At 41.4% G+C, this 23,479-nt stretch overlaps 1 protein-coding gene across 1 annotated transcript in view; it reads right to left on the bottom strand.

Moving 5' to 3' along the window:
• The window catches only part of unm_sa1614 (un-named sa1614), a 113,478-nt gene that overhangs the window by 48,868 nt on the left and 41,131 nt on the right, over positions 1 to 23,479 (bottom strand). The window contains exons 15-19 of the mRNA XM_023995787.2: positions 22,180 to 22,313; positions 21,671 to 21,762; positions 20,126 to 20,312; positions 19,631 to 19,716; positions 2,385 to 2,500 (exon numbers count right to left, since the gene is read on the bottom strand). Coding sequence (XP_023851555.1) covers positions 2,385 to 2,500; positions 19,631 to 19,716; positions 20,126 to 20,312; positions 21,671 to 21,762; positions 22,180 to 22,313 — 615 coding nt within the window. The remainder of the gene's footprint in view (positions 1 to 2,384; positions 2,501 to 19,630; positions 19,717 to 20,125; positions 20,313 to 21,670; positions 21,763 to 22,179; positions 22,314 to 23,479) is intronic.

Below are 23,479 nucleotides of genomic sequence, written 5' to 3'. Positions count from 1 at the left end.
GAATACAGGATTAGGTCTGGACTAGCAAGCGTTTAAGCAATTGAGGAATCATTGTGTAAGAAATCAGAAAGGCTACATCTGATTATGTAACCGCTCTTTCGGATTGTAATGGGAACCCGGCAAAATTCTGGAAAACTGTCAAATCCCTAAAGGGTTCTACTTCTTCCTCTCTGCCACAAGACATTAATTCAGACACAAAAAATTGCTATCATTGATGTATTTAATCACCATTTTATTTCAGCGAGCTCTCTTTTTGAAATAACTTCTAAGTCTATTCACAATGATACCGGGCTGGATTTTGATAGGGAAAACTTGCTGAATGATAAGATAAATGCTTTTCAAAGCTTTTCTTTTAGGCTATTTACAGAAGAAAAAAAGTCCTGGATGCTTTGCTAGCAATAGACAACAAAAAATCCACAGGGCTAACCAATTGGATCCATGTTTGCTGGATCCATTCATTGTGGGCTCAATAACCCTTTTGAAAATCTTTTGGTACTGTTTAACATTTTATTAAATAAGTTGTCCTCGATAGGCCTGAGCTCCGACACATGTTCATGGTTATCTTAGTGGCAGAACTCAGGACATCGTGATTGATGGGGTTAAGTCAGAATTTCTTGAAGCACATAAAGGTGTTCCGCAGGGTTCGATACTAGAACATGTTCTTTTCATTATTTATATAAATGTTATTGGTCAATCTGTAAAAAAAATATATAATCTAAATGCGGCTGATACTATTATGTACGTAATTGCCCCATCTGCTCACCTGGCTGTGACAAGACCACAGTCCGATTTTGCAGTTGTGCAGGAAGTCCTTACTGATTTAAAAACTCGTACTTAATACGGGCAAAATACATGTTGTTTTCAAGTTCTGTTAAGATTGTCTCAATTGCATTCTCCTTACTCATCGGATGGTTAAATAATCGAACAAGTTGCTGCAAACAAATACCTTGGTATTTATCGTTTAAAAAAAACATACAACAGCTTGTTAATAAACTAAGATTTAACGTGGGCCTTCTTTTTTATAGAAACAGATCTGGTCTCTCTCTCGTCAGCAGGAAGCAGATTGTGCAGTCAACCTTTCTACCTGTTCTTGATTATGGTGATACTATTTATCAAAGTGCAGCTGCCTCTACTTAAATCCTTGGATGCACTTTTTCATAGCGCCCTTCGTTTTATCACAGGAGACAGTTTTATTACTCGTCACTGTATTCTTTACCAAAAGGTTGGTTGGACCTCTGAAGTCACGTAGATTACAAAGCCCTGCTCCACAAACTTCCGACTTTAAAATGACAAGTTATCAAACCTGTTCACAGGGTTGGTTAACTCTGGAGACTCCTTTGGTGTCTACAGAGTGACACGGAACCCAAATCGGTCGTGCGCTATCCTGCATAAATGTATTGTGTCCCCCCACACCAAACACGATCATGGCACACAGGTTAAAATATCAAAACAAACTCAACCAATAACATTAATTTGGGGACAGGTCGAAAAGCATTATACATTTATGGCAATTTAGCTAGCTAGCTTGCACTTGCTAGCTAATTTGTCCTATTTAGATAGCTTGCTGTTGCTAGCTAATTTGTCCTGGGATATAAACAATGAGTTGTTATTTTACCTGAAATGCACAAGGTCCTCTACTCCGACAATTAATCCATACATAAAACGGTCAACCAAATCGTTTCTAGTTTTCTTCTCTGGACTTTATATTGCGATTGGCAACTTTCATAAATTAGGTTTATTACCGCCACCGACCTCGTTCGTCTTTCAGTCACCCACGTGGGTATAACCAATGAGGTGATGGCACGTGGGTACCTGCTTCTATAATCCAATGAGGAGATGGGAGAGGCGGGACTTGCAGCGCGATATGCGACACAAATAGAACTGACTTCTATTCCTCACCTTATGTGAGGAATGATCTACAATACACTTTAAAATTTGAAGAATTGGTGCCTCTAGGGCATTTCAGATGGTTGTTAGGGGACCCTTTTACTGAAGAATGTCTGTTTTTTATGATTGTGTTTTGCGTGTATTGTATTGTGTATATGAATGTGTAGTTTGACGTGTATATTGTATTTTGATGTGTATTGTGTTATACAGGGCTCATCTAAAAGGGACCTTAAAATGTTAAATAAAATCCTTGAGGCTTTTTAAAAAGAAGATCAATTAAGAGAAGATTAATTCACAGTAAAAAATAAAAATAAAAATCACAGTCCCATTGACATCAATGCATGACATGGACTACAGTCAAAGTGAATTATGCCTCACACAGAGCAGCATGGATAGAACATGGATAGACATTGAATAGAGAAGGCATTTCTGATCTCAGGAGAGGACCACTAGGGTGCAGGCCTGGTCTTTAGCAAGGGACGACTCATAACACTCACTGTTATGTATGTTGGCCTTGGCTCGGAGAAGCAATTTAAGACACTCTGTTCTGTTGTGCAGACAACAGTAATGCAACGCACTGTTTCCCCTGGCAGTCTGGACATCCAGATTGTTGCTGTAATAAAATCAAAACACAACACAGTTATACTCATACAATACACTGGGATATAAACCTTTGACATGTTAGACTGACTAAGAAGAACACAGGAGCCACTGTCTGACAACTCCATGATGAATAACAACTATCTACTCGGCATGTTTGGCCAGCATCCTTGACATGGTACCATAACTTAGAAGACATGCAGTAAATCTAATCTATGCGCCAGTCTTATCTGGTGTCCTGTGTGAACTTAAGTATTTCTCTCTCGCTCGCCCTGAGCCAATGCCTACCTGACCTGATGACTCTTGTTCTGCCTGCAGCTATGGAACCCTGACCTGTTCACCGGACGTGATACCTGGTCCCGAACCTGCTGTTTTTGAACCACTCACTCCCTCTCCCTCCCCACCTCACCTGTTGTCTCAACCTCTAAATGCTCAGCTATGCTCAGACCTCTAAATGCCAACTATCATTTACTCCTTGCAACCAATATAATGTTATATACTGTATATGGGGATACAACCAACCCATCTCTGCAGATTTAGCTGCGAAGAGACAATCATTAGATCACTTGTTTTGGTACTGCACATATGTTGCTTGTTTTTGATCGCAGGTGGCAAAAAAAATTCAATATTTACTTGGATTTAACTCTGAAACTCTGAACTCTGAACTCTGAAGCACTGCCAGGTGAATTTGAAATGTCATAGTCAAATCGATCAATAATATAATAATACTCTTAACAAAAAATGTCTATCTTTAATTTACAATCTGTAGAAACTATGAGAATAGAAACGTTCAGAACTTTTGTGAAACATCACAGCACAGTTGAAAATACACTATATATACACACAAAAGTATGTGGACACCCCAGGAGAACGCTATCTGCCCGAATGCATAGTGCCAACTGTAAAGTTCGGTGGAGGAGGAATAATGGTCTGGGGCAGATTTTCATGGTTCGGGCTAGGCCCCTAAGTTCCAGTGAAGGGAAATCTTAATGCTGTGGCATACAATGACCTTCTAGATGATTCTGTGCTTCCAACTTTGTGGCAACGGTTTGGGGAAGGCCCTTTCCCGTTTCAGCATGACAATGCCCCTGTGCACATTTAAGTCATTTAGCTGCACAAAGTGAGGTCCATACGGAAATGGTTTGTCGAGATCGGTGTGGAAGAATTTGGCTGGCCTGCACAGGGCCCTGACCTCAACCCCATTGAACACCTTTGGGATGAATTGGAACACCGACTGCGAGCCAGGCCTAACCTCCCAACATCAGTGCTCAACCTCACTAATGCTCTTGCGGCTGAATGGAAGCAAGTCCCCGCAGCAATGTTACAAAATCTAGTGGAAATCCTTACACCAGTTATAGCAACAAAGGGGGGGACCAACTCCATATTAATGCCCATGATTTTGAAATGAGATGTTCGATGAGTAGGTGTCCACATACTTTTGGTCATGTAGTCTATATGGCTGCTAGAAATCATAACTGGATGGTCTTCAGAGATAGATGGAGGCTGGGACAAAAAAACAAACGAAAGATAACTAATATAAAATATACTGTCCTTAAAATGTATATAGTACGTATAAGCTGGAAGTAGACGCCTAAGTATTGTTGTCCATTAGTTTACTACAATTAGGGTTGGTGGTTGTTATGACAAAATTGCACAATTTAAAGTGGCTTTTTATTGTCCCTAGCACAAGGTGCACCTGTGTAATGATCATGCGGTTTAATCAGCTTCCTGATATGCCACACCTGTCATGTGCATGGATTATCTTGGCAAAGGAGAAATGCTCACTAACAGGGATGTAAACAAATGTGTACACAACATTTTTAAGAAATAATAATAACAATGGAACATTTCTGGGATTTTTTTATTTCAGCTCATGAAACATGGGACCAACACTTTACATGTTGCATTTATATTTTTGTTCAGTGTATATTTACAAAAAAATATGTAGTGTGTGTGTTGGGGTGTCAGTTAAGTATGTGTGAGTTTTTGCATAGAGTCTGGTGTGTGTGCATAGTCAGTGCAAGAGAAGTAGTTCAAAAGGGGTCAATGCAGGTAGTCCGAGTAGTCATTGGATTATCTATGGCAGTCTTATGGCTTGGGGGTAAAAGCTGTTCAGGGTCCTGTTGGTTCCAAACTTGGTGCACTGGTACTGCTTGCTGTGCGGTAGCAGAGAGAAAAGTCTATGGTTTGGGTGACTGGAATCTTTTACCATTTTTTATCTTTCCTCGGACACCGCCTGGTATAGAGGGGTCCAGTGATGTACTGAGCCACAATCACCACCCTCTGTAGTGGCTTGCAGTCGGGTGCGGTAATGGAGCCAGTCAAGATGCTCTCAATGGTGCAGCTGTAGAACTTTTTTAGGATCTGACGGTCCATGCCAAATCTTTTCAGCCTCCTGAGGGGGGAAGAAGCGCTGTCGTCCCCTCTTCACAACTGTGGGTGTGTGTGGACCAGGTTAATTCCTTAGTGATGTGGACACCAAGGAACTTGAAGCTCTCGACCCAATCCACTACAGCCCCATTGATGTGGATGGCGGCGTGCTCGCCCATCCATTTCCTGTAGTCCACGATCAGCTCCTTTGTCTTGCTGAAGCTGAGGGCAAGGTTATGGCCTGGCACAACACGGTCAGGTCTCTGACCTCCTCCATATAGGCTGCCTCATTGTCATTGGTGATCAGTCCAACCACCGGCGTATCGTCAGCAAACTTGAGGATGGCGTTGAAGTCGTGCATGGCCACGCAGTCGTTGGTAAACAGGGAGTACAGGAGGGGACTAAGTACACCCCCCTGAGGGCGGCCCGTAAGGAAGACCAGGATCCAGTTGCAGGGGAGGTGTTCACTCCCAGATTTCTGAGCTTGGTGATGAGCTTGGAGGGGACTATGGTGTTGAATGCTGAGCTGTAGTCAATGAACAGCATTCTTACATAGATATTCATTTTGCCCAGGTGGGTGAGGGCAATGTGAAGTGCTATTAAGATTGCATCATCTGTGGTTCTGTTTGGGCGTTATGCAAATTGAAGTGGGTCCAGGGTGTCTGGGATGATGGTGTTGATGTGAGCCATGACCAGCCTTTCAAACCATTTCATGGCTATAGATGTGAGTGCTACGGGGCGATAGTCATTTAGGGAGGATACCTTGGTGTTTTGGGGCATGGAGACTATGCTTGAAACAAGTGAGCCAGCTCATGGCTGGGTCCCCCTTTGTAATCCGTGATAGTTTGCAAGCCCTGCCACATCCATCGTGCGGCAGAGTAGGATTCAATCTTAGTCCTGTATTGACGCTTTGCCTGTTTGATGGTTCGACGGAGGTCGTAATGGGATTACTTATAAACATCCAGATTAGGGTCCTGACCTCAACCCCATTGAACACCTTTGGGATGAATTGGAAGTGAGGTTGAGCACTGAGATTGAGCACTGAGGCCTGGCCGAATGCGAGCCACTAATGCTCTTGCGGCTGAATGGAAGCAAGCATTTTATAAAATGTAGAGAAACGGCCCCTCTGAATGTGCATTTTCTTGTTTGCTTATGGCCTTACACAGCTCGTTGAGTGAGGGGGAGAGCTTTGTATGCGTCTCTGTGTGTGGAGTAAAGGTGGTCTAGATTTTTTTTCCCCCTCTGGTAGCACATTTAACATGCTGGCAGAAATTAGGTAAAACGGATTTAAGTTTCCATGCATTAAAGTCCCCGGCCACTAGGAGCGCTGTCTCTAGATGAGTATTTTCTTGTTTGCTTATGGCTGTATACAGCTCATTGAGTGCGGTCTTAGTGCCAGCATCAGTTTGTGGTAGTAAATAGACAGCTACGAAGAATATGGATGAAAACTCTCTTGGTAAATAGTATGGTCTGCAGCTTATCATGAGATACTCTACCTCAGGTGAGCAAAACCTCGAGACTTCCTTAGATATCGTGCACCAGCTGTTGTTTGCAAATATACATAGACTGCCACCCCTTGTCTTACCAGAGGCTACTGTTCTATCCTACCGATACAGTGTATAGCACACCAGATTAATGTTATTCATGTCGTCGTTCAGGCTCGACGACACATAAGATATTACAGTTTTTAATGTCCATTTGTTAAGATATATGTGCTTGTAGTTCATCTATTTTATTTTCCAATTATTGTATGTTGGTTAATAGGACCGATGGTAAAGGCAAATTACCCCCCCGCCGCCGGATCCTTACATAATCTTGAAGAAGATGGTGCCAACAGAGATGGTCGCTTCGTGTTCTTAGGAAACTATGCAGTATTTAGTTTTTTTATGTATTATTTCTTACACTGTTACCCCAGGAAATCTTAAGTCTTATTACATACAGCCGGGAAGAACTATTGGATATAAGAGCAACGTCAAATTACCAACATTACGGGCCTCCCGGGTGGTGCTAGCTGTGCCACCAGAGATTCTGGGTTCGCGCCCAGGCTATGGTCGCAGCCGGCCGCGACCGGGAGGTCCGTGGGGCGACGCACAATTGGCCTAGCGTCGTCCGGGTTAGGCCGGTAGGGATATCCTTGTCTCATCGCGCACCAGCGACTCCTGTGGCGGGCCGGGCGCAGTGCACGCTAACCAAGGTCGCCAGGGACACGGTGTTTCCTCCAACACATTGGTGCGGCTGGCTTCCGGGTTGGATGCGCGCTGTGTTAAGAAGCAGTGCGGCTTGGTTGGGTTGTGTTTATGGACGCATGGCTTTCGACCTTCGTCTCTCCCGAGCCCGTACGGGAGTTGTAGCGATGAGACAAGATAGTAACTACTAACAATTGGATACCACGAAATTGGGGAGAATTAAAAAAAAAATAATTAATGTAAAAAATTACCAACATTACGACCAGGAATACGACTTTCCCGAAGCGGATCCTCTGTTTGGACGACCACCCAGGACAATGGATCGGATCCCAATAGGCGACCCAAAACAACGACGCCGCAGAAGGTGCAGACGTATACTACTATATACTACTATGTTGACAAGGTAGACGAAATTCGAGCAAGGGTTGCATTCCAGAGAGACATCAGAGATTGTAACATTCTCTGTTTCACGGAAACATGGCTCACTCGGGATATGATATCATATCGGTACAGCCACCCGGTTTCTTCACGCATCACGCCGACAGAAACAAACATCTCTCTGGTAAGAAGAAGGGTCGGGGTGTATGCCTTATGATTTGAGTCATGGTGTGATCCTAACAACATACAATAACTCAAGTCCTTTTGTTCACCTGACCTAGAATTCCTTACAATCAAATGCCGACCACATTACCTACCAAGAGAATTCTCTTCGATTATAAATACAGCCCTGTAAATCCCCCCCACCAAGCAGACACCTCGACCGCCCTGAAAGAACTTCATTGGACTCTATGTAAACTGGAAACCATATATCCTGAGGCTGCATTTATTATAGCTGGGGATTTTAACTAAGCTAATCTGAAAACAAGGCTCCCTAAATTTTATCAGCATATCGAATGCGCGGCCGGGCTGGCAGCGTTCTGGATCATTGCTACTCTAACTTCCGCGACGCACACAAAGCCCTCCCTCTCCCTCCTTTCGGCAAATCTGACCACGACTCCATTTTGTTGCTCCCAGCCTATAGACAGAAACTAAAACAGGAAACGCCTGTGCTCAGGTCTGTTCAACGCTGGTCGTTCCACGCTTCAAGATTGCTTCGATCACGTGGACTGGGATATGTTCCGGACAGCCTCAAACAACATTGGCCGTGCTGCTGCTCCAGTTTCAACTGTTCTGCCTGCGGCTATGGAACCCTGACCTTTTCACTGTGATTACTATTATTTGACCATGCTGGTCATTTATAAACATTTGAACATCTTGGCCATGTTCTGTTATAATCTCCACCCGGCACAGCCAGAAGAGGACTGGCCACCCCTCATAGCCTGGTTCCTCTAGGTTTCTTCCTAGGTTTTGGCCTTTCTAGGGAGTTTTTCCTAGCCACCGTGCTTCTACACCTGCATTGCTTGCTGTTTGGGGTTTTAGGCTGGGTTTCTGTACAGCACTTTGATAGATCAGCTGATGTAAGAAGGGCAATATAAATACATTTGATTTGATGTATACGCTGATTCGGTGAGCGAGTTTATTAGCAAGTGCATCGGTGATATTGTACCCACGGTGACTATTAAAACCTTCCCCAACCAGAAACTGTAGACTGATGGCAGCATTCGTGCAAAACTGAAAGCGTGAACCACTGCTTTTAATCATGGAAAGGCGACCGGAAACATGAGCGGATACAAACAGTGTAGCTATTCCCTCTGCAAGGCAATCAAACAAGCTAAGCTATATGTATAGAGACAAAGGAGAGTCGCAATTCAATGGCTCAGACACGAGACGTATGTGGCAAAAGAAAACCAGCCCCTTCGAGGACACCGACATCTTGCTCCCAGACAAATTAAACAACTTCTTTGCTCGCTTTGAGGACAATACAGTGCCACAGACACGGCCCGCTACCAAAACCTGCAGGCTCTCCTTCACCGTGGCCAATGTGAGTAAAACATTTAAACGTGTTAACCCTCGCAAGGCTGTCGGCCCAGACGGCCTCCCTAGCCGCGTCCTCAGAGCATGCCCAGACCAGCTGGCTGGTGTGTTTGCGGACATATTCCATCAATCCCTATACCAGTCTGCTGTTCCCACATGCTTCAAGAGGGCCACCATTGTTTCTGATCCCAATAAAGCTAAGGTAACTGTGCTAAACGACTATCGCCTCGTAGCACTCACTACTGTCATCATGAAGTGCTTTGAGACTAGTCAAGGATCATATCACCTCCACCCTACCTGACACCCTAGACCCACTCCAATTTGCTTACCGCTCCAATAGGTCCACAGACGACGCAATCACAATCACACTGCACACTGCCCTAACCCATCTGGACAAGAGGAATACCTCTTGTGAGAATGCTGTTCATCGATTACAGCTCAGCATTTAACACCATAGTACCCTCCAAACTCGTTATTAAGCTCGAGACCCTGGGTCTGGACCCCGCCCTGTGGTACTGGATCCTGGACTTTCTGACGGGCAAGAAAGAAGTTGGAGCTCTACTCTGTCTGCATTAACAAGGACAGCACACAGGTCTTTCCATCATTGTATGATTTTGTGTGTGAAAATGAACTCAAGCTTACGGACAATGTCAAATGTGATATAGCGAAGCACCCAAGTGAGTTGGGTGTGCAATTATGCAGGTACTTTCCCGAAATGGATGACACAAACAACTGGATTCGTTTTCCCTTTCATGCCCTGCCTCTAGTCTACCTACCCATATCTGAACAAGAGCGCCTCATCGAAAATGCAACAAGCGGTTCTGTGAAAATTTAATTAAAATCAGAAGCCACTGCCAGATTTCTGGATTGGGCTGCGCTCAGAGTATCCTGCCTTGGCAAATCCCGCTGTTAAGACACTGATGCCCTTTGCAACCACGTACCTATGTGAGAGTGGATTCTCAGCCCTCACTAGCATGAAAACTAAATACAGGCACAGACTGTGTGTGGGAAATGATTTACAATCCAACATTGCAGAGTTACGAGCATCCTTTCAAGCAGACCCTTCTCATTAACCTGTGGTGAGTTATTCACAATTTTCGATGAACAAATAAGGTTCTATATGTAAGATGGTTAAATAAAAGAGCAAAATTATTGATATTATATTATTTGTGCCCTGGTCTCTGTCACTTCCCACAAGCCGAGTTGTGACAAAAACTCACACTCATTCTTGTGTTTAATAAATGTATCATATTGTGTGTGTGTGGCAGGCTTACAATGATGGCAAAAAACAACATTTATGAGTGCGCTGACCCTGGTGGTAGAGGGGGTATGCAGCTGGAGGTTGAATGTTTGAAGGGGTACGGGACTATAAAAGGTTTGGGAACCACTGCTCTACAGGAATGACGGAGTCCATCCTAATCATCTTGGCTCCTGGAACTCTGTCCACGCATTTCAAGGCAGCGTTGAAACAATGACCCAAGACCAGCTCAGTTAATCCCTACCATTTTGACAATGAGTCGTCATAATGCTGCATCAAATGTAAATTATCCTAGGGGCTTTGCCAGACACAACGTAAGTAACCTAATTTATGTCCCTTTAATTGCCCTGAATACCTCTGTTGATCCTACAGCTAGCTATTGTATGCAGTAATCATGAGCCTATGAACCAGAGTTACACGGTTTGCACTGAGGCGGTGTGCCCTAGTAGGAAGAGCACTTTGTGCAGGTCACCCTGCACTATCAGTTCCAAAATAAGTAACATGAGCAAGTCGTAGACGGCGGACGTAGACGGCGGACGTAGACGGCGGACGTAGACGGCGGACGTAGACGGCGGACGTAGACGGCGGACGTAGACGGCGGACGTAAAGGATAACGTAAAGGTAATGGCGGACTGGAACGAAGTTATGTAGAGCACCTCAAGATAAAACATAATATTCGAAATATCTGCTAAATTAGACTAAAATATTAGCACTAAATAATCTGGTGGGTGATAACCTTTCATCTGGATAATAACACAAAACAAATCCTAAGACTAGAGACATTTATCGACAAATATTACGAAAACAAGCAACACCCAAACATGACGGAGAATAAGACAGGGGAACCGAATCAAAAACGAAAACGTGACTCCTCAACCGACACGGATGATCTAATATTCTCAACACCGGCAATGGTAAAGGTCGAAACCGATCTGTTAAAATCAATAAAATGACAAACTGGGTATACTTGAATTAGTTAGTAAAGATATAAAAGAGTTGAAGGCAAGCCTAGAGATGAGTGATGAAAAAGCTGCGGCTTTGGAGAAGGAAACACACGCGCTAAAAGGGACGGTCAATAAGATTGAAACCGAAATGAATGAATTTAAAAGGAGAACAACGTTCTGAAGGAATGCTTACTGGACATACAAACTAGATCCATGAGAGAGATTTGGTACTTACAGGTATCCAAGAGAAAGAAGGAGAGGTTCCTGAATCTGTAGTTAGAGAGTTCTTTTTGCAGCGCTTCAGATACCGCGCGAATTATCGATAAGATCCAACTTGAACGTGTACACCGCCTCGGACAGAGAGGGCAGAGGTACGAACGCCCAATCGTTGCCAAATTTGCTTCATTAAAGATAAAATAATGGTTAAAACCTGGGTAAAAGAACTTGCTGGGACCAAAATTGGCATGAATGATCAGTTTCCGAAAGAAATTGCAGAACGGCGCAAAGTTCTGTATCCAATTTTCAAAAAAATAGATAAAAGCGAAACGAGTAGCTCTCGTCGTTGATAAACTATATATTGATAACCAGTTGTTCAGAGACACAAAGATTACTCCATGGTTATTTTAAAATTACAAAGTTCTCATAGATGAGGAAAATAAACACAATTCAAGCCCGGTTACTGATTGTAACAATACAATACAAATATAGCTTTCTATAAATCTTCACAATTAACTAATTGAACACAAGCACTATTCTATTATAGTGAAGATAAAAACTAGTAAAAACAGAAGACAGTATGTGTGGATGGTGTGGTGTTGTTTATTTTTATTTGTTATGTTTGAAAAGTTGAGTGAGTGAGTAATGAAATAGTTGCTATCCCAGAGCCAGTGTATTGCTGTGGGCCGGGTATGAGAGGCTTTCAATGTTGTTCAGATGATGGATATACTTTTATAATGAATTACACGTCTTATTTATTTATTGTCCTATCATGGGGAACTACATTTTTTAAATAATTATTATCTAATTATTTATTATCCTATTTTAATGGTACGGTCCATGGCCCTATACCCTAGACACCCACATGAATAGCCCAGATACTAAGGAGAAGTCCCTAACTGTTTTATGTGCATGCTGTATGCGGGGCTGTATGCAGCCAAAATGAGGTCAGGGACCAAGAGCAGCACTGCCCCCTCAAGATTCTGAGCCTGCTTGGCAGGGTTGGTCCTGCAAAGCCAAAGCCCCCTAAAGGGAGAGCATAATAAACAAGGAAATTCTCAAAGCTGCTAATGAGAACCTTGATGACCTTGTACCTAGCGGTGGGGATTCCGGTGGGGTGCCCCCACCAGGCAGTGGCAGTGCTGGCACACTAGCTGCAGTAACCCATGGGAGGGGTCACACTCGGACATTCAGAGAGGGGTATATTATTGTGGCCCTGGTGGCACGAAACCAATCGGACTGCATGGAGAGGCTTGGGAACATGGTCAAAATGGATGACCGTATTGTGGGGTTTCAGGAAGAAGGTGTACATTTGACCTCCATCATCTAGGATGTGACAATGGTAAATAAATCTCTACATTTATGCTCATTTTTTTGCGCGGTCTTGCAGGCCTTCTCATGCAGCTGCAACTGCAAGTACATTTGTAAATCATGACCCATCTTGAGTTGGGCTCTGGGATGGTGCAATTGTTGAGAGGGTGAGCTTATGGTTGTGTGGGGGTAAGAGGCTGAATGTGTGTGGGTGTATGTGTGTATCCCACAACTGTTGCGAGGAAGAAGTAAAAGATGTTAGGGACTATAGAGGATGATTCACAGCAATATGTAATAAAAATCGAGGTGAGGGCGATGGAAATGCATTTGGCAATGGATCTGCTCGGTCGGTTCGGTGGATGTGCTGTGTGCACTTTCGAAGGAGGATCCCAGTCGGTCCGGGCTGTGCGATGCGGGGGGGTCAGGGTGGTCTGCCGGGCATTGGGATGACAACCCAACTCGAGATGGGGCTTTTGGCGGGTGGAATAGTGGGACCAATTGAGGTTTGCTTAGTGGAGATGCAAATGTCATGGTACAACTATATAGACACTCAATCATTATGTTACTTTTTAATAGGACGGTTTACAAACATATATTTTTGATAAAAATAATTGAAAGGTGTGTCTCATTATGGTAAGTGGTGAATAAGTATAGGCCAGTTACAATTGTAATGGTAGCAGATAATAAGAAAGACGATCAGTATTTACCTGGCTAAAAGAGAAGGACTTATAATATCTACTGTTTGTCTTTAAGGAAAACCATTCAACAGTTTTAGATGAAGTTTTGTGGAAAAAAGAACTGGGGGGGCGAAATATATTTCTCCCATGGGCAAAGAAATTCAAAATGGGGTGTGTTTAATTAATAATACTTTGATCCAAATGTGCTAACTATGTCCAAACAGATTCCTCAAGGTAGATGGATTATTTTAAATATGTTATTGGACAATAAACATATATGGCTTATTAACCTATACGGTCCGAATAAGATGATCCAAGCTTCTTACAAATCTATATCTATTAAGATGATCAACTCTACAAGCAACACTAGACTCTATTATTATAGTGGAGATTTTAATACGGTCTTAAATACCTCTATGGACCGGAAAGGAAATCACACTACAAACTATCACCCTCAGGCACTTAAGGAAATCAGGAATTCATGGATATATTGGAATTAGTGATTATGGAGACTAAATACCTGAACCTTAGTGAGATATACATGGGGAGGCTTAATACAAGCTAGTCGCCTTGACTACTTCTATATATCATGTCTCATCTGGCACCAAAAGTTAAAAAGTGTTTGATAGGGGACAGATTGGCCGGGGGCGCGAGGGCCGGGCGTGGCGCGTCTCGGACCATCCACATAATTGGCATCATATATACTTCCTTACAGAATTTCCACGTGGGCGAGGATATGTGGAAATTTAATCAAAGCCTACTACGATGATAATTGTTTTAGAACTAGGACAGAAGAATTATAACTGACTTTTTAGGACATAACATAGGTAATTACAGCAGATCCCCACTATTGTATGGGGACACTTTTAAGTGTGCCTTTAGAGCATGCAAATTCAGTTAACTATCTATAAAATCAAAAGCCAATTTTTCGATCAAAAGCGTCACATATTAACAAAGGAAAATGAAGGACTAACAGTTACAGTTAGACTAACAATAAAAACGGTACCATAGAGGCACAGAATATTAGAGGAAAAAACAAAAAGAAAATGGAGGACACTTATTTCAAGAAAAAGGAATCCAGTGTAATTATTTACAAAAATAAAGCTAAACTGGAGGAATATGGGGGAAAATGCACAATTATTTTTCAATCTTCAAATAGAAATGCTACCAAAAAAAACCGTATTAAATACTTGTTACAATATGAGTCACGCAATGATGTCACCAAATGATACTTTTAGAAAGAGGAAAGTCAAAGTAGGCTTAAAATGTAATATAGATTTTTCGTTTTCGGCCCCTCCATCTCCAGGCATCCCAAGTAACTGAAACTATTGTATGGATTTTTTCCTAATAATAATGTAAATTAACATCGTCAGAAAGACTTCATGGTGAAGGCCTAATTAAGAGGAGGAACTACTTGATGGCAATTGGGGCCCTTTAGGATGGAAAAAACTCCAGGACTGGATGCATACCAGTGGAAGCTATACAGAACATTTTTTTTATATACTTCAAAGGACACTATTAGCTTGTTTTAACCACTCCATATGAAATTGATTAGATTATCAACATGGCAACAAGAAGGTGTGATATCATTATTACTGAAAACAGGACCAGTGGTTATATAAAGATCCAGTCCATTTAAAATTGAGACCTCTTACACTCAGTGTTCGTGAATGCAAAAATCCTAGGCAAAATGCTTGGCCGCATAGATAAAACAAGTTTGTCAGATATTTTCAGTTCCTTAATCAGGACAGGTTTACTATGGACGATACATGTGGAGATTAATATAAGGCATGTACGTTGGAAACAATAGAAACACTATGGGAAATATCGGGGACACCAGGGCCTGGTTTTTCATAGCTGATTTGAAAAGCTTTTGATAAAGTACGACTGGAGTTTAATATAAATTCCTAGAATATATTCAATTTTGGGGAATCTCTTAATAAAATGGGTAAAATTAGTATAGTAACCCCTAGTGTGTAAAATAGTAAATATGGCTACATCTCAGAAAGTTTTTAAACTATCTAGAGAGCTAAAACAAGGGTTGTCCACTATCGGCATATCTTTATATTTATATTGCATCGAAATGATTCAGCTGTTAAAATTTAGATCAAACATTAATAGTTAAGGGATTTAGAAATCCAGGGCCTAAAAACTAAGGTGTCATTGGTACGTGATGATTCATGTTTTCTTTTTAAAACCACAACTGAATCTCTTCCACGGCCTCTTAGAGGATCTAGATACATTTGCTATCTCTCTGGCATTAAACACCAAATTATGATAAAAGTGTACCATATTCCGTATTGGATCACTAAAAAATACACATTTTACATTGCCATGTAGTTTACAATTAAAATGGTCTGACGGTTGATGTGGACATACTCGTATACAAATCCCAAAAGAAAGAAAGTGATCTCACTCCAATAAATTTTTATAGAAGCTTAGCAAAAAATAGGATACTAACAGCGACAAAAATAGAATAAGATCTTGCTACCATGGAAAGGAAAATACCTGTCTATTTGTTGGAAAATCACCCTGATTAACTCTTTAATCATATCGACAGTTTACCTATTGTTATGGTGTTTTGCCTACCCTCGTAGTGACTTTTTTAATTATATGAAGCAACAACATATTCAATTTAGGTTTGACGGTAAGCCAGATAAAATTTGAAAAGGCTATTTATATAAGAATATAATTCGGAGGGCAGAAATTATTAAATATTAAAGCATTAGACTCTCACTAAAGGGCATCGTCATACAAAGTTATACTTAAATCCAAACTGGTTCTCTATGTAGTTGGTACGAATGTTCTTCTCTATGTTCAAGAGGGCTTTTTCCTTTATTCAGATTAACTGCTCACTTTCGTTGCTGAAAAGGAAATAATTCTCCAAAATTTTTATTTTTACAAAGCTTGAAAGTGGTTGCAATTTAGTTTAATCCACCTGAAAGGAGAACAAATAGTACAACAATCTTGTGGTTAAATTCAAATATAGTAATTGATAAAAAAACGTATTTATCGAAGAAATGTTTAAAAAAGGTATAATTTTTTGAATGATATCATAAATAGGACTGGTGGAGTAATGTCACACATGCAGCTAACACAGACATATGGAATGTCTGCTCTACCCAAAATTTACAACCAATTAATTGCAGCATTACCGACAAACATGGGAGAGGCAGTGGGAAGAGGATAAAGTAGGAACTTGGTATGTCGGCCTTATATTAAAGAACATAAATGGTTAAAGAAAAGTGTGATAAATAAAAACATATACAATTTCATTAAGACAAAAAACTTACAGCTGTGCCATATAAATTGCAAATAGTGGGAAGAGATTTTCGATGTACCCATTCCATGGACATGGTTTATGAATGATACGCAAACACGCGGATTCAAAACTTCGAATTTTTCAATTTAAATTATTGTACAAATCTTGCAACTAATAGAATGTTTATATATATGGGGATCAATCTTCTCACTCTGAGATTCTGCTGTGAGGAGCAGAGTCATTAGACATTTATTTGGTATTGTCGCATGTAGCTCGTTTTTTGGTCACAGGTCCAGGAATGGTTGAAGAATTGAACATTTGCGTAGAAACTAACGCTACAGATAAGCAATACTGGGGGATTTGAAAACATATGTCAATCAATCATAATATAATAATTATTTTAGCAAAAATGTTATTTTAATTTACAATCCGTGGAAGCTATGAGAATAGGAAGATTCAAATCTTTTGTGAAGCATCACAGCACAGCTGAAAAATATATGTCAAATAAAAATCCGAAATGGATGATGTTGGAAGATAGATGGAAAGGTTGGTGGAGCTGAGGGTGGACTAATAACAAGATAAACAATGTAGGGCATATGGGATCTGTGAAATGTGTATAGGTGCGGAGCTATTGTGAAATAGCACAGTTACAAGTGGAAATCAACTGGATGGACACAGAAATGAGGAAGGACTAAGAACAACAGAGGAACTATTATAAAGTAGATGTGTCTGTAAATGTGTATAAGATGTATAAATTGAAGGTAAGAACAGAATGTTTATCAGTTTACTCCAATTGGGGGATCGTGTAGGGTTGCAGGGAATAATAATAAAAGGTATACTCTTTAAAAAAAAAAGTATGTATGTCTATGTAGGTATGTGATGATATATGTGTATATGTATGCATACGTGAATGGATATATATATTTACCCCAAAAATATGGGGGATTGGAAATGATGCAGACAATTACATTGGAAACAACATTCTTTCCGCAATATTAAGCTGATCCACCCCCCCCAAAAAAATAAAATAAATAAAAATAAATAAACAACAAAAAAAAACATGAGCAAGTCTACTTCTCATAAGCTTCCCAGTAAAGCCTTAAAAACAATCAAGCAACCCAGAAAAGTGCAAAAGAACAGCCCATATTAACATACGGAGCCTGATAAACAAGGTCCATGAAGTCAATAACTTGCTAGTAACAGATGACATTCATATTCTGACTATTTCTGAAACTCACTTAGTTACATACCTTTGATGATACAGTGGTAGCAATACACGGTTATAACATCTACCGAAAAGACGGAAATTCCAACGGGGGCAGTGTTGCGGTCTATATTCAGAACCACATTCCTGTAAAGCATGTGAAATATTGTTGAAGTAATAGGACTACAGGTTCATCTGCCTCACCTTAAGCTCATTCGTGTGGGAAGCTGCTGTAGACCACCAAGTGCTAACAGTCAGTATATGAATAATATCTGTGAAATGCATGTGTAATCAGCGGAGAATAATATTTTCTGGGTGATTTAAATATTGATTGGCTCTCATCAAGCTGCCCACTCAAGAAAAAACTACAAACAATAACCAGTACCTGCAACCTGGTTCAGGCTGTCAGTCAACCTACCAGTGTATTTACAAACAGCACAGGAATGAGATCATCAACATGTATTGATCACATCTTTAATAATGCTGCAGAAATTTCCTTTAAAGCAGTATCCAGATCCATAGGATGTAGTGATCACAATATAATAGCCATATCTATGAAAACCAAAGTTCCAAAGGCTGGGCCTAATATAGTGTATAAGAGGTCATACAGTAAGTTTTGTAGCGATTCACATGTTGATGATGTAAAGAATATTTGCTGGTCTGTGGTGTGTAATGAAGAGCAACCAGACACTGCACTTGACACTTTTTTGAAATTGATTATTCCACTTGGCAACAAACACTGACACTACACATCCAAGTATATCTGACAAAATTATGAAAGACAGGAAATATACTTTTGAATTCAGTAAAATCCGTGTGGAATAGGTAAAAAAATTATTGTGGTCTATCAACAATGACAAGCCACCGGGGTCTGCCAATCTGGATGGAAAATTACTGAGGATAATAGCAGACGATATTGCCGCTCCTATTTGCCACATCTTCAATTTTAGCCTACTAGAACGTGTGCGCCCTCAGGCCTGGAAGAAAGCTAAAGTAATTCTGCTACCCAAGAATAGTAAAGCCCCCTTTACTGACTCAAATAGCCAACCAATTAGCCTGTTACCAACCCTTAGTAAACTCCTGGAAAAAATTGTATTTGACCAGATACACTGCTATTACACAGTAAACAAATTGACAATACATTTTCAGCATGCTAATAGAAAATGACATTCAACAAGCACAACACTTACACAAATGACTGATGATTGGCTGAGAGACATTGATGATAAAATGATTGTGGGGGCTGTCTTGTTAGACTTCAGTGCAGCTTTTGACATTATCGATCATAGTCCGCTGCTGGAAAAACATATGTGTTATGGCTTTACACCCCCTGCTATATTGTGGATAAAGAGTAGCAGCTATCAAGATACCTGCCCAGCGTTATCCAATGAGGTTGCAGGGCGGGCCCAACAACAGGAAACAGCAGAGAGTAAGAGAGAGAGAGAGAGAGAGCAATGACGTGGCGCACATATCAGCACATATGTGACGTAGTACGCAATTTTTGGGGGGCCACCTTTGGCTCGTGGGTGCTACTTTCAGAACTACTGTCTACAAAGTATACAAAAGTACCAGAGAATCTCTTTAAAGCCACAACAAACATCATGCAAGAGTTCAGAGCACAGTTAACAGTTTAGAATTAACAAAGGGCATGGGCCACATTGGATGGGATTGTCCCTTTGAGCTATAGGAATATAGAGACATTACTAATGGCATTCTTCCGTTTCCTTTTTCATGCATTACAGCTCTCTTGACTGTCCCTTGAAATAAAAAATCTGTATTAATGCTGCATAAAATGACTTACCAGTTGTGAACAAGAAAGTCCACAATGTGAAGCGAGGTCCTATCAGCCAGCAGGATAGCCAGGTGGAGTGCAGTTTCCCCATTCTCCTACAAACATGGGAGGGTTGAGTTATGGTTATGTTAAGAGTCCGGCGCCCTGTCCAGAACCAATCCCTATCCCCTACCCCCTCGACACAGAGGGAAGGACAGGCGTAAGCAATATGGCTAAAATTCCACCTAGCCTATCAGAGGACAGGGTGGAGCTATCACCATATATGTAAACCTATCAAATACTTTCAGAACTCCACAGGTGTCTTGGGGGTAGGGGTTGTTTCTGGACAGGGCCTGGGTCGACATGCACAGGGGTATGGAGTAAGGTTTTGTCTCGGGTGATGGTTAGTCATTGTGTAAGTATACTTACAGTATGTACCTACACAGGGCTGGCTAAAGGCTGGATGAGGTCAGTGTTAGGTACTAAGTTTATCAGGTTAGAGTTTAGATTAGTCATTGGGTCTACCTGCACAGGGTTGGCCAGAGGTTGGCTGAGGTCCAGTCTCACGGCATAGAGCTGGAGCAGGCTGAAGATGTCTCGGCTGCACACCGCCTCCTGTAAATTCCTTCTCAAAGTGGAAAAGGAGCTGCTGCTGTGCTGGGCAAACTGACACTCCATGTACTTACACAGGATGAAGTCCTTACGCACCATCCTAATGATACAGAGAGGCAGGGAGGACGCACTCATTACACGATACAGATGGGTATTGCAATTAGGAAATCAGAGCCATATGAAGAGTAAAAAAACAGCCATTCATACATTTCAATGAGAGATATAGTAGGCTACTATGATCAACATCTAAGACAAACAGTAAGTCTGTTTTTTATTTTATTTAACTAGGCAAGTCAGTTAAGAACAAATTCTTATTTACAATGACGGCCTACCCTGGCCAAACCCTAACCCCGACGACGCTGGGCCAATTGTGCGCCGCCCTATGGGATTGCTAATCCCGGCTGGTTGTGATACAGCCTGGAATCGAACCAGGGTCTGTAGAGACGCCTCTGGCACTGAGATGCAGTGCCTTAGACCACTGTGCCACACGGGAGCCCCTGTTGAAACTACTATTTCGTAAAAGCACTGAAAGAATGACATTTTCAGTTCATGGGTACATTCACTCATGCAAATATGAACTGAACATCAGTGTGTGAGTCACAATTCTGCCATTAATGTTAAGACTAGCAGGGTCAGGGTCTCCAAGGTCAGTACTTGCATAGGGCCTACACCAGGTCCGTGTTCTGTCAGCAAATTGCTTAATCTGTCCCTGTGTAGCCCAATCTCCGGCCCTTGCTCTGAACAAGTAGCAGTGGCTGTGTTCTCTGTGTGATAAAAGTCCACTGGGGAAACTTTAAGGTTACAGTGAGAAGTGGCTCCAGCTGTTCTGATGCAGTGAGAACGTGGCTGTGACAGGCTACCATGACAAAAGCAGCCAATGCCATTTGGTGAGAGAACATACCGTCAACTTGCTGATTTCTCCCCATATAAAAACGCTTGGCGGCACTGRGGKKGGGKGGGGGGGGGGGAAGTGTCACTCTCTTAATGGAAATGGATTGTGCTTATGGCGCACATCCACATGTAACAAGGTTGTAGTTATGCTTTTCTTACACACAGTAACCACTAGACAGGACCTTACTAATAAGGGGTTCACAGACATGTCAAGCATTTTTGTGTTATCACAACACACTGTCATCTTAATTATTTTCTCATAGTTTGAAATAGTAAATATCAAAATACAATTAGAATATATTTTTGACAGTGAGCTTTTCAACACAGCACACTATTAAATCTCAATGCATGCTCCAAAACGTAATGTATTTATAAAAATGTCATGTATAAAATGTTCCACGAGTTATCTTTGAAAGGAGTTCGGAGGAATAAGATTAGGCTTAACTTTGATATAGCCATCTCTAAATTCCCATAGCAAGCTGAGCAGTTCTAGTGAATCATATAGCTGTAGGTGATTGGCTGCAGTTTGAGGACTGGGGATTAATTCCAGCCCTGCTCGTCACTCACATGTCACTTTCTGCCGTGGGTTTCAGTGAGGGACTCAGGACATTGGCTTCCACTATCTCATTGAAGCCTGAATTGCCCATGTTCTTTGCCAGCTTAAAAAGAGAAGGGGGGGGGGGGATCATGAAAAACCATTCACAATAGAGTTGAGAGGAGCTTGACCAACTACTAAAACTGATTTCACATCAAACACTGAAGCATAAAGGACACTGATCCAGTTGGTGACAATCACTGAGTTGTTGTTGAATAGATTTAAGAAATCCCTAACTTATTTGTCCTTAAAGCATGCAATTAATGCCACGTCTGCTGCATATTTAATTGCGTTTAAATCACTATTGATACATTCTACCCCATCACAAATTGAGGAGAGTAATGAACACCCTTGGGGAACTATTCCAACCGTTTATTCTGAGAGTACTTTTCAAATTCACCCTTTACCTAGTCTTACCCTTCATATGGTATTCTTAACATTCATAGTTGTTTTGTCCAACTAAAGATTCAGAGGCACTCACCATTAGCTCTGAGGTACCCAGCTTGTCCAGGGAAAGGGACTTGATCCGGGAGTAGTGCACGCCCATCTCTCTGTGTATCCCAGAGCACTCGATACATGTCAGAATGCCCAGGTTTGTGGAGATCCAGGTTGGGTCTAAAGAGAGACGTGGGCATAGTTTATAGTATGCCGACAGTATAAGGTTTGTCATTTGCAAAACGATGCCTTGTGGAAGACAGTTGCACGCTAACACTTGTGAGAAACCATTTACAGTGTTTCTCCAAGGTTATTTTTTCTGGTCAGGGTGCAAAGGCCCATGAAGCAACACCAACATTTTCAATCCAAACAAATAGAGGTCAGTTCTTAAGAAGGGTCAACAGAGCTAGGTGCACATTGCACCATACACAAAATAATTGTGTTTGACCAGATACAATGCTATTTTACAGTAAACAAATTGACAAACGAATTTCAGCATGCTTATAGGGAAGGACACTCAACAAGCACAGCACTTACACAAATGACTGATGATTGGCTGAGAGAAATTGATGATAAAATGATTGTGGGGGCTGTCTTGTTAGATTTCAGTGCAGCTTTTGACATTATTGATCATAGTCTACTGCTGGAAAAACGTATGTGTTAAAGCTTTACACCCCCTCTATAATGTGGATAAAGAGTTACTTATCTAACAGAACACAGAGGGTGTTCTTTAATGGAAGACTATCAAATATAATCCAGTTAGAATCAGGAATTCCCCATGGTAGTTGTTTAGGCCCCTTGCTTCTTTCAATTTTTACTAACAACATGCCACTGACTTTGAACAAAGCCAGAGTTTCTGAAATGACCGACACTCAACAAAGAGCTGCAGTTTGTTTCAGAGTGTGTGGCAAGGAATAAGTTAGCCCTAAATATTTCTATAACTAAAAGCATTGTATTTGGAACAAAACACTCACTAAACCCTAAACCTCAACTAAATCTTGTAATAAATAATGTGGAAATTGAGCAAGTTGAAATGACTAAACTGTCATGGTCAAAACATATTGATGCAGTAGTAGCTAAAATGGGGAGAAGTCTGTCTATAATAAAGTGATGCTCAGCCGCCTTAATCTTGACACTACAGGGGGTGCTGTTTCAACTTCGACATTTAGCGTTCCCAAATTAAACTGCCTCGTACTCAATTCTTGCTCGTACAATATGCATATTATTATTACTATTGGATAGAAAACAATCTCTAGTTTCTAAAACCGTTTGAATTATGTCTGTGGGTGAACAGAACTCATTCTGCAGCGAGATTCATTACAGGAACTGCGAACACTGAAAACTAG

This window comes from Salvelinus sp. IW2-2015, linkage group LG11 (genome assembly GCF_002910315.2).
Source record: "Salvelinus sp. IW2-2015 linkage group LG11, ASM291031v2, whole genome shotgun sequence".
NCBI lineage: Eukaryota > Metazoa > Chordata > Actinopteri > Salmoniformes > Salmonidae > Salvelinus > Salvelinus sp. IW2-2015.
The sequence above is the reverse complement of the archived record's forward strand: the minus strand, read 5'-3'. Positions and strand labels throughout refer to the sequence as shown.